The 12,819-nt window shown below is 40.5% G+C and overlaps 1 protein-coding gene across 2 annotated transcripts in view; it reads left to right on the top strand.

The window, feature by feature from the left end:
- The window catches only part of PRMT3 (protein arginine methyltransferase 3), a 56,190-nt gene that overhangs the window by 13,472 nt on the left and 29,899 nt on the right, over positions 1–12,819 (top strand). For both annotated transcript variants that reach the window (XM_035117387.3, XM_088668281.1), the window contains 3 exons: positions 1,101–1,222; positions 2,852–2,951; positions 9,512–9,590. In XM_035117387.3, the coding sequence (XP_034973278.3) occupies positions 1,101–1,222; positions 2,852–2,951; positions 9,512–9,590 (301 nt within the window). The remainder of the gene's footprint in view (positions 1–1,100; positions 1,223–2,851; positions 2,952–9,511; positions 9,591–12,819) is intronic.

Genomic DNA, 12,819 nt, shown 5'->3' with positions numbered 1-12,819 from the left:
CCTACATGCTATTCTGGGGGTTCTTCTGTCTCTCCAGAGCATTTTTTTGGGGGGCACATGGGAGGGAGTAAGCCCCATTGCACTAGCAGGAGCCCTTACACTGGTTTCTCCTAATGTGCCAAGTTAGTTGAATTCAGGCCTGTGTGTGCACATGCACATACATATGTACCATGATACACACACACACACACACACACACACACACACACGTTAACTCAGTAGTGGACCACATATTCTACATAGATGGCTTGAATTTATCATAGGACTCAAATGATATACTTTATTGTACTGTCCCAGTATGTTGGACAAGTAACATTCTTACCTAGCTGCACTGTGGTGCTGGTATTGCTGATTTTGAATGTTTTGGAATTGCAACGAGATTTCAGAGGCACCATAAGTATATTACAGTGGTACCTCTACTTACGAATTTAATGCGTTCCGAACACACATTTGTAAGTCGAAAAAAATTGTAAGTCGAATCCCATAGGAATGCATTGGGAGAAAAAATTCGTAAGTCGAAGCAACCCTATCTAAAAATTCGTAAGTAGAAAAAATCCTATCTAAACCGCATCCAAGATGGCGGACGGAGCTCCATTCGTAAGTAGAAACATTCGTAAGTAGAGTTATTCGTAAGTAGAGGTATCACTGTATTTGCCTGGGGGTTGTGTGGGTTCAACCTGTGAGACATTGAGATGTGTTTTTTGAATATTGTTTAATGCCAAGTTGTTCAGATTTCTCAGTATAGCTTGCGACACTCTGCAAAAATGGTTTCAATAGCTGCATGCGACCTGTGTGGCAGGAAGTGAAGAACCTGTAGGTGTCTGAATGTTGCTAGACTAAAATTCCCATAATCCCTGACTGCTGTCCATGCTGGTTGGGGCTGATGGGAGTTGGGAGTCCACTTGGAGGAGTACAGGTTCGCTATCTCTGCTATGAGGTGTATTCTTTGCTCTCCTGAGAATTTAATCCATTGTGTTTCTTACTTACTTTTCACTGGAAACTTGCAAACTTTCACAAATAGGTTTTGGGGCTCCATTATAATGGCTTTGTAGCATCGCCAAGTATTGCCACAATAATTCTTCCTTTCTTTCTTCTGTTAGATTGTCCTGGATGTTGGTTGTGGAACTGGAATCCTCTCCATGTTTGCTGCCAAAGCAGGTGCAAAGAGGGTGATAGGAGTAGACCAGTCTGAAATTATCTATCAAGCTATGGACATCATTAGGTAAGAGAATTTTAGAAACTTGAATTCCCTGTGTTAACATTCTTCACTATGTACACACCCATTGTTGGGTGCCCATCTGCATTTAAGAGTGTGGCACTTTATATTTTTAAGTAACACTAATTGTCCCCTGTACATTGCCTATGTTGCTGTACATTGCTGTTGCATAGTTCACTTTCTGTACTGTCAGCAAAGCCTTTAATTAATTCACCGCTAACTCATGGGCAGCAAATTATGGGATCCAGGGACATGGCCCAATGTCTAGGAGCCTCTAGCGCTCACTGTTAATGAGGAAAGGCAAACAAAATTTGCACCTAAAGTGGCAAAACAGCTGCCTTTCACAACATTGGAATTAGATTTCAACCCTGTATTTTATATTGCTTGTATTCTATACCCACTTTGGGATATTGTAAAGACCTTGGCAAATAAGCTCATATATGGACATCTGATTGGGTGTATTTCTAGCTCTTAAGCTGCAAGGTGTAGAAAGTAGACCATTGCAATTAAGGCAATTAATTTTTTCAGATCCTGCTCAAATTGGCGGGTTTGAGCACGTTACATGATATGTGCAATACCTCCATCATGGAACTGCAGTTTCTACAAAGAGCAGTTATCTCGGTTTATCCTTTTTCTGAAGGGCTGCAGGCAGCTGTTGCATTAAGAAACTGCCATTTGGACTAATTTTTTATTCCTTCATTACGGAGTACAGGAAGACCTTGCGACACTTGGTATCTGAGATAATTATGAAAATACCTGTCAGCGCAACAGTTTTGGAGTTGTTTGATTTGCATGCCATGGTAGGGGCAAAAGGGGGTTTAAAAGAACTAATCTTATGACAGTGATGAATGGTTTCTAGGAGTACCCAGTGAACAGTTGCTCTAAGGTTACATCTGCTGATCGTAAAACTATTTCATTTGTCTCTAATTCACATTAAAACAATTTGTAAGAGTCTTGTTACAGACTTTCAGAGTAGCTGTCACAGCCACCCATTTTGAATACATAGTATGCATTCAGACGATCTTAGCTTAAGTTGAGATATATGATTGCGCCTTTTTTGCCTCCATTGAATCACCACCTATTGTGTTCATGAGTGAACAAGCCCAGAAGTATTCAATCCATACTGGGAAACTATGGTTAATGTCTTCAGAGCAAGCCACGATATGAAGCCATTGTTAATCCCCCCCCCCCAATATCTTGGCTTGTTCCAGGGATGTTGGCCATGATTTCCTGAGGATTTCCTGGAATGTCTGCCTAAGATGAAATGTGATTGGCAGTGAAGGTTGGTCAATCCCCATTGATCAGTAATCAGTCACCAGAGGCCAAAGTGCCTTGAGTGCCGCCATGAATGTACTTTAATTTACATGGAGGGCAGAGACCAGGTTCATAGTTCTGCATGTACAGTCCCCCTAGGTGCTGTATCATTGTTCACTTCTGTGATGCCCTATGTCATTGGTTATGTGTAAAATAAATCATTTTGATATCTCATGTGGTTAAAAAGTCCATTGCTAAATTCCTGAGTATCATCACTGCCGTTTCCACCCCCCTCATCGTTCTTTTGTGGGTCTGTTATTATTGGAGCACTTGTGAATCTTGACCAGAAGGCGTGTAGCATTCTCAACATTGTGCTTGCAGACTCAATGGACTGGGAGATACTATTTCTTTGATCAAAGGAAGAATTGAAGAAGTTGATTTGCCCGTTGACAAAGTAGATGTTGTCATATCCGAGTGGATGGTGAGTGCACAAATATGTTCTCTTAGATTTTATCACCAATACTTGATCTGATTTTAGTGAACTTTGTCACTGTGTTTAAATTATATATATTGTCAGATGTTTTGGCATTATGTGTAGGTATGCCAAGGGGAGGGCATTAATGTGGAGGCAGTAATGCTTCTGAATGCCAGGAGTCAAGGGTACTCTTCTGCTCCTCTCCTGCCTGGCCCCTGTGAAAATAGGATGCTGGACCAGATAAGCCATTGGCTTTATCCAGCAAAATAGTCTTATGTTCCTAATGAACAGCCAATGTTTTAATTGTCTGTTCATATGTGTTCAGCTTCTACTTATACAAATTAGCGTGAGAAACTGATGCAAATGATGCATAGTTTTTTGTGGTTTTTTGTAAACAATCCAGGAAGTGTGGCTTTGTGGACCCACACACAAATTCATGTTTTAGAGTTTTGTATTAGTAACTAAAGTATCCAACTTTAACATGACATGACAGTGTATCTTTCAAAATGCCGCATTTCCATAACACAATGGGTAATGCAATGTAAAAGGAACACTAGAAACCAGGACAAAAGCGCTGTGATTGAGGTGGGGTGGATACCAAATTGCATCATAGTTGTTCCATATAACTTTCTTGTTTGAACAGCCTGATAATTATAATTGTGATGGTGTATACATCTGGAAAAACCTAATAGAAATAGTTAGTGAGTGTTTTTATAGATATATTTGGGCATCAGATCAGCTTTTCTAATGGTATTGCAGCATGGAAAATTGAGACTTGCATAAAGCCAAATACCCTTGGAAAAATAGAGAGACTTGTGTTCTGATCCATTTATTTGAGGAAAATGTTCCTTCAAAACAGTGGAATGAAGGTGTGCATCATAACGAAAAGGTCAGAAGTATTTTTTGGGGGGGGTGGAGAAGATCTACTTGCTTCCTTCTTCAAACTTAAAAGTTAATGAATGAATTGTTACTTGCCAGCAAGTGTATTTATGTTTCTTGGATGGCTAGCAGCCCTGTGATGATAAATATTGTAGGCTGATTCCATTTTTTATACCATACATAATTTATGGAAGTCTAATAAAAACGTACATGACCTACTTTAAAACCTAATATCTTTTGAAGACACTGTGTTGATATACTCCAGTAGAGCTTTCCTGCGGAAATGTAGGAAGTATGGCTGCTTTTTGAACATAGGATTCTGTGTTGTAATAACATTAGACTGGAATAGACACCTGCTTATGTATTTTAACTGTTTCACTTCTGTGCTATTCTAGCTTTTCTGTTTTACTTACCGGTAAATACTCCCGTTGTACACTTGCACTTGCACTTGAATATATATCCTTTGTTTGCTGGCAAGATCTGAATGATTGTGTTCAGATGTACTGCTAAATGTTGGTTTAGCGCTTTCTTCCTCTCTGGCCAAGAGGAGAAGTTTGGAAGCTTTTGCTACTACTTTTAGCTAACTGCAGCCTGTTACCTCCAAACCAGAAAACTTTAACACTATCTGTGATTGGTCTCATAACATGGTTTGAAGCAGACTTCTTAAGAAATTGACCACCGTTGGTTTTAAACTTTGTTTTCTGGTTTGAAGGAAGCAACAAGCTATAGCTAAGCAAAATCTGAACTTTTCTGAACTGTACTGGGAAGAGTGCAGGAGCCTTGAAAAGAAGACTTGTTTTACATAGCACTACTAAACTATGGTATAGTTTTTCGTCTATCTTGGTGGCAATAGAGGTACTTTAAAGATCTTAAGTTGCTTGTACTGCATGTGAGAATCTATACAACATGAATCTTTTTGGATGAAATCCTTTCCACAATTATTTGGGAAGTAGTCCTGTTGAAAATAGGGGACCCAGGTGGCGCTGTGGTTAAACCACTGAGCCTAGGGCTTGCTGATCAGAAGGTCGGCGGTTCGAATCCCTGTGACGGGGGTGAGCTCCCGTTGCTTGGTCCCAGCTCCTGCCAACCTAGCAGTTCTAAAGCACGTCAAAATGCAAGTAGATAAATAGGAACCGCTACAGCGGGAAGGTAAACTGCGTTTCCATGTGCTGCTCTGGTTTGCCAGAAGCGGCTTTGTCATGCTGGCCACATGACCTGGAAGCTGTACGCCGGCTCCCTCGGCCAATAATGCGAGATGAGCGCGCAATCCCAGAGTTGGTCACGACTGGACCTAATGGTCAGGGGTCCCTTTACCTTTACCTGTTGGAAATACATAGGACTTTTTACACACAAAGGATTGTACTTTTAAGCAGCCATATTAGCAAATGAACAATAATGTTAAAAATCGGCTGCTTTTAGAGGACACTGCAACAATACTGTTAGGAAGACAGGTATGAAATAATTGGGGCTTTACTCGTGCACTAGACTGGCATTTAGAAGCGCTTAGAAGCATGTGTCAGTGTTTACACACAATGCATTTTTTGTGCTAGTTGGAAGCTAAGAAATGTGACCTGGGTATCGTTCATATTGCTGGAGCAGCGGACTATATATCTTAGGTGAGCAGGCTTTGTGAACAAGGCTGCTTTGTATGCAGTCAAAATTGTGCTTCTGTTCCCTCGAGGTACAGAATTTTAAGAGGTAATGCTGTTTTACAGTAATTAGGGTAATTCTACATTCAGTAGTTAACTGAAATGAGAACGGCTGTGCAATATGCTGGTGCTAGTTTTTCAGAACATTCATTTTATCAGTTGAGGGAGATGATTCCATGTGTATGTACACCTGGGAGGAAGCTTTTCAGCACAGGCTTCACATTTCACCCCATGTCTAGATTCCTTAAACGTTCCTACTGGAAAGAATGAGTGCAGATAGCAGAACAAGCAGAATGCCTTAGGGGAATGGGCTGGTGCTCTCCCTCCCTCCCTCCCCCCCCAAATTATCATGCTAGTCTTGAGAAGGGAGACTTTACCTTTGGAAGCATGTTGTAGAATCTAGAACAGTTTGCACTTATGTTTGATGCATCTCGCAGGAGGGCATAGAGTTGGCAGTGTCCAGGACTATTGTCATATTTGAGGTAGACCTCCTCGAGCAAGTTTTCCAGTGGCAGAGGGGTAGGCAGTGCCAGGCAGCAACAGGGGTGGGCAGTGGCTCTTCTCCATCCTCTTGGTACTCCATCCTCTTGGAACACCTTCAGTCCAGCCTGACAATGAGAACTAATGTACAAGACATAAGAACATAACCAAAGACCTGCTGGATCAGATGAAATAATAGCTTCCCACAATGTCCAGATAGATGCCAGTGGGGAGCCCACAAGGAAAAGAGCAAATAGGGCTTTACCACTCTTACTCCCAGCAACCAAGCATTCAAAAACTTGATACCTCTGGTCCTGGAGGTCCAAATAGCCATCAACTGCATCTTTGTTTCCTTGGGGTGTATGTGGCCTTTGAGACAGTTGCTGTCTTTTAAGATGGAGATGACTAAGCTAGCCCTTCAGCTAATAGCCAGGGAAGATAGGAATTAGTTCAACATCATCTGGATGGGCGCAGGACGACCACCCCTGCTTTAAGAGTGGCATATGTTTCCCTCATGGCTTTTGTTATCACTGCAGCATTGTTTCAACTAGGATGGAGGTGGGGAACCTGAAGTTGTTGGACCAACTCCCATCAGCCCCAACCCAGTGTATCAGTGGTTAGGAATTAAGGGAGTTGAAGTCCAGCAACTATCTAGAGTGCCATGGGTTCCCCATTCCTGAACTCGGAACAGATAAGCAGGAGGAGTATGGTAAAACTAATTGAAACTGATTTTGAACTAAACAGTCCTTTGGATGTGGGTTTCTGATATAGACAGTGTTAAAATGATGGCCTTCAATATAGTTCAGCTTCTGATAATGTAGGCTGTTACCAGCTTAGAATCATAGAGTTGGAAGAGACCACAAGGGCCATCCAGTCCAACCCCCTGCCAAGCAGGAAACACCATCAAAGCATTCTTGACATATGGCTGTCAAGCCTCTGCTTAAAGACCTCCAAAGAAGGAGACTCCACCACACTCCTTGGTAGCAAATTCCACTGCCGAACAGCTCTTACTGTCAGGAAGTTCTTCCTAATGTTTAGGTGGAATCTTCTTTCTTGAAGTTTGAATCCATTGTTCCGTGTCCGCTTCTCTGGAGCAGCAGAAAACAACCTTTCTCCCTCCTCCATATGACATCCTTTTATATATTTGAACATTCTTTTGAGAGATGCAATTTCTTGTAAATTGTTATAGCCTACTTCAATTTTGCCTATTGTGTCTTTTATGACACGAGCTTTCATTTGAAGCAAGAGGCTTTCCTTCCTTGAAAAAGCCTCCCCCCCCATTCTATTTAAAAGTCAAATTGGGTGCAGTAACCTTTTTTCCCACCAGCCAGGACAGTCTAATTTGATTTAAATTTTCCTACTTCTTGATGTAGAACAATTTATAACTACAGGAATATGCCTCAAACAATCCTTTTTATTGCTTACAGTAGTGTCCTTCTATAAAGAGAAAATGATTTCCCCCTTTTAGTTCATCTGATAGGATGATATTCTGCTAAGTCATACTTCATAACTTACGTCCATAGATTTCATTGGCTCTACTGGAATAGGAATGAGTTGAATATCACCCAGAGTGAACATGTCAATTGCATGCCATGGTTTTGCTGCTCACCGAAGTCATTAATATTCTGCTCACATATCTGTGCAGTACAGAACCCTTTGCTGTAATTAATTTTGAAGGTGCTAATGCGAGGTTTTTTGTTTTTGTTTAATCCTGAACCTTGTCAGTGTAGAAGCAGGAGAGTCCCTGAGTATCATAGGATAAAATGTCAGGTATAATTCTCTTTCCAGATGGCACCCCTACAGGTGAGGCAGCAGCCTGTGAAATTACATTCTAAATTATACCAGAGATGAGCACCACACATAGAGCAATGCATTCAGAGATTAGTAATAAATGACTTGATTCTATATGGGGGATAGTTTGTTAGTGAGATGCAGGGACGTGATATTGCATGAGAAGTAAAACTTGCAGGACCAGATGCCAGTGAGAGAACACAATGTTTATTGAAAACCAGCATAGCAGTAGTTTGACTCACCTTTTCATATAGCACCTGACAGCATAAAAACATTGTGTTGCAGCCAGTAGCGGTTTTAGGCTAGTGGGTAAAGAAGATCTGTAGGTGATTTGAAAGACCAAAAATATATGTGGTGGGAGAGCTGGCGGTTCATTACCCCTGCCATAGATTATAACAATAAAAGTCAGAATCGATTTAAAAAAAAAAACCCAAAACAAATGAGCAACAAAAGATCTCTCAATGCAATAGCCATAAAACCTCAGTCATTTAACCAATTAAAGATCATTTGTGCTTGTGTACATTCTTGCTGGGTTGGATAAAGTGATGCACATTTGGTCAAAAATCCTAATTTTGCATATATGCTCATATAGTATGAACTGATGGTGACTGACCAGGAATGAGACCTTGGAAATGTAGAGGATAGCTTCATGAAGATGTAGATCTGGATCATTAGGAAAAGGATTGAAAATAAAATAGCCAGCCCCAATGCCATTACACAAACCCATGGTGTGAATAAGTTCTGAGCACCTCACCTGAAAATCATAGAATAATAGAGTTGGCAGGGATCTTGGGGGTCATCTAGCCCAACTGGCAGGAATGCAGGAATCTCAACATGCTGTCTCCTATCCAGTATAATACCATACCAACCCCTGCTTAGCTTTGCCAGTGTGCCAACAGTTTTATTGCTGCACTGAGTGAGTACTGTAGAGCTGAAAGGGGTTTAGAAATGGGAAACCAAAATGATCAAGAAGATGTTTGAATAACTCCCCTACAACATACGAGTCTCTTTTGCTTAAAGAAAAAGAGGCAGTGGTTGCCCGATGGCTTTAAAAGAGGATTAGACAAATCCATGCCTACTGATGGCTGTGTTCTGTCTCCACTTTTAGAGCCGCTATGTCTCTGAATGCTAGCTCAGTTGTTGGGAATAACACGTGGGAAGAGCATTGCTGCACACAGGTCCTCCTTGCAGGCTTCCCACAGGCAATCTGGTTGGCCACTGTAATAGCAGAATGCTGGACTAGATGAGCCTTTGGTCTCACCCAGCAGGGCTGTTCTTACACTAGCTGAGGGCTAGTGTTTGCGCTCTGCAGAAGTGATACTTTCTGATAGCATAAACATTCTGCACACTCACAGTCCTCTGACCTCCCACTTTTGGGGGAACAAGAGGGAACGTATAGACTGAGCCTCTGTTCTGCAAAGGCAGGGAATCTCTTCAGAGACCTACAATTCTACTGCAATTTGGAATGTGGATGGTAAAACCTACTCTAATGGCAATAGCAGTGGGAATTTATTTCACAACCCTGCGTATTACAGCACTATCTGTTAAAGTGCTTGTGGAAGTAATTGTTAAATTACAGCAGGCATCTGCAATAGAGTAGAGAATAGAATAACTTTCAAAGGATCCTCCAGTATGTTTGTTTTGCTTTGAAAAACAAATTTATAACTGAAAAACGTATTGAAACACGGAACTTGATAAAATTGATATGTAGCACTGTCTCCTTTTCAATGTGGTGCTTTTTTTCTCTCCTTCCTCTCATTTTCCCAGGGTTATTTCCTTCTCTTTGAGTCAATGCTGGATTCTGTCATTTATGCAAGGGACAAGTACCTGGCAGAAGGAGGCTCAGGTTAGTTCTGGAATTCTAATAAATAATCAAGCTCTGGGGAAACCTGAAAGATTTAGATTCTGCTATGCATGACTAAGAAAGTTCGAACCTGTGATGAAAAATGTTTCCATTAGTGGAAGCTCCAAGGCATTCATTTCATAGTATGGGTAATACAAAAGCATTAATGGGATACTTGGGCCTTAAATGAAATAGTGTTTTCAAGAACACTTTGACTTCTGAAAGATATTGAAGTATAAACCTTGAAAGTTTATTTTTAAAAATCAGTAAATAGCCCGGCAATAAGGTAGTCAGAAACTGAGCATGGAAATAGCTGCATTTATCTAACTCAGCTGGGTAGCTAACTAATCTGGCTATGCTGAGCATGTAAAGTTAAACCCTGGTTTAGCACTCCTCCCATACATCTGGGAGGAGGAGTTTGGAAGTGTTTGTTTCAGTTTTACTGAAGCTTGGCTTGTGATTGTCTGAAGCAGTATACCTCCGAATACCAGTTGCAGGTAGGGAGAGCTCTATTGCACAAAGTGCTGGACTAGAAGAAACTTTGGCCTGTTCCAGCCTGGTTCTGTTTCACAAACCAACTCTAGTAACTTCAAACCATGGTTTATGAAGCTGGCCTGTTAAATCTGCCAGAGTTCATCCTAAACTAGGATCCCTGGTTCAAGCATAACAAGTGAAACTAAACTCATACAAAGCCTAGTCTTCCAAACACGTATGTCAGGAGAATAATGAAATGCAGTCTCTATACTTAGGTGGTGCTGATAGCAGCTCATCCACAGGACACTAAACTTTGCTTTGTTTGAAAGGATGACACCATTTACCATGTTGACTAGTTGCCAGGGCTAAGAAAGAAGTAGAGGAGCACTAGGGATCTCATGCCTGGTAATCTGTTTTAGTTATCTTTTCCATTCATAAAACAGCCTTGTGTGCCTTAAAAGTGCCACATAATACTCTTGTTGCTCTTGCTGTGAGAGGCTACCACTGTGACTCCTCTGGAAGTTCACTTGTTTGAATAAAGACCTGATTTTCCTTCTGTGGTGTATTAAAGGAAGTGGGAGCAAGAGATGATTGTATGGTGTGGTGTTGCTGTTTTATGTATCTCTTTAATTCTGAATTTGTGTTTACCTTTTTATACCACCCTGGAAATGGAAAGATGAATTAATAGATACGTATGCAGGGTTTTTGTTCTAAATTGCACATTGCTACAGAATAGCCTGCCGTAGTCATATAATAAATTTGATAAATTATAGAAATGTAGGCATGCCATTCCATAACAATAGTAATCTGGGTGCTCTAATATATTTCTTCCCTTCTCATTTTTAGAGTCCCATGCATTAATCACATTTTATTTTACACTAGTCTTTTTTCAGTGCCTAATATGCAGGCTTTTATGGAATTGAAATCTGAGTATATTTTAAATTTTGTTCTTTTTTCCTGTACACTTCTGCAGAACTACAAAAAAACTGTTTGTTGGGAAACCAGCAATGATAAGACGTGATAAACATTGGCAGTGCTTGTTTCATGCTACAAAACCACTGGCTAGCTTTCTCTTCCTAGTTTATCTATAGAAACAGTTCTAAACAAGTTGAAATTGTGACCTGTGAGTTTCTCCTTTGAAATAACTACATTCTCTACTGCTGTTTCAACTGTTCTTCTCCATGACTAGGTCAAGGACTCAGGCAGAATTTTATGCCCTTTCAAGTTTGAGTTGTTTCTTGGTGGGAAATTGGTTTCGTCTTAGAGACCTGATAAGCACTTGGATATAGTTTGGCCCAAACCAAAACCCACTTCATATGTATTTTCATTCATTCTTCCTGCTTACAGAGTTAGATTGTGGAACATCTAATTCTGACTTTCTGCAATAGGAATTGTTGAGTCATCTGTGCTCACTGATCCACCTACTAGCAATGTGCACAGCTGGATGGCTTAATTAAAAATGGTGCTTAGCCAGGGGAAATATTTTCAAGGCAGACTGCAGCATTTAAAGCATCCTGGGAATTTGGACCTTTGCCCGTCTTGTAGTATTATAAAGCTGCCAAATATTGCAGCTTCATGTTTTATATTTGGCATGTCTGTGTCCAAAATAATAAGAGAGTTGCTCTTTTACTCTACTGTCAGACCATGGGAAATATTAGTGGGGAACGCACTGTGTCTGTAACTAAGCGCAGAGGGGAAATAGTAATTTGAGTTGCTTGAGAGAAACACGGATAGTACAACAGGTTGAGGTTCAATAAAATTGAATTATTTTCTACAGCCTGCTTGCTTTTCCTCTTGGGTGAAGTATATAGTTTTGCAGAGCCTGAAAAAAACAATCCGTACTCGAGTTGCAAATGGTACAGTTACATTTTAAAGTTTTTCCACCTCCAGTTCTTACTGCAAAGCACTAAGCCAGTGCAGCCAGGAAATTAACATGTTGTCTAAAACAGGATTAGGCAACTGGCAGTTTAAGAAGCAAATCTGGCATTTTGTAGTGGTGGTGTCATTTCACAGCCCCAATGGACTGTTCCGTTTATCTGTCAGTGGAGCTGGAGGAAGAGGAGGTGGTAGACATCAAGTTGCATTCACAGAGGTCTTAGAACAGCAGCACACACTCAATCTATGTGTCCTCTCTCTGTTCTTCTACTTTTCAAGCAGGCAAGTATAGCTTTAGGGAGGGGAATATTGCTGGGCCAGCATAATGAAGATTATCTCTGTCCCCTTCTTCGTAGTTAGCTGCCAATGCAGTGTAGAATGATGTAAATTGGTTGGTAAGAACTGTGTTCCCTCTTCTAGTGAACTGAAAAGTTGTTGGTTTTTCTGTTCAGTAGAAATCTAAAAATAGTGGAATGGATGAGAATTCACTATCATGGATTCACTTGAAACAGGAGCTGTCTCTTTTGAGTATAGTCTGGGTATTACCGATTATCTGGCAGGATATTTGTGAGCTGTTATTGATATAGGTTAATTAGAAATGATATTGCCGATGTCTCAACAAATTTTATGACTGCATTTTTTGATTATACAAATGCTTGTGATGCATAGTGTGATATGAGTCAACAGAATTTCTATATAGGGAATTAATAGATTTAATAGAATTTGTTAGAGATGTCAAAAAAGGAAAGAAGGCCTGTCGGTTTATAGTGAAGCAGGACTTCAAGAAATCCATTATCCTAAGAAATCCATTATCCTAAGTGACTAAGAAGATCCATTATCCTAAGTGACTAAGAAAGCGCTTGACTCGTTTTAGGAAGTCACT

Source organism: Zootoca vivipara, chromosome 1 (genome assembly GCF_965207765.1).
Source record: "Zootoca vivipara chromosome 1, rZooViv2.hap1.1, whole genome shotgun sequence".
Taxonomy (NCBI): Eukaryota; Metazoa; Chordata; class Lepidosauria; order Squamata; family Lacertidae; genus Zootoca; species Zootoca vivipara.
This window is presented reverse-complemented; position numbering and strand designations above follow the sequence as displayed.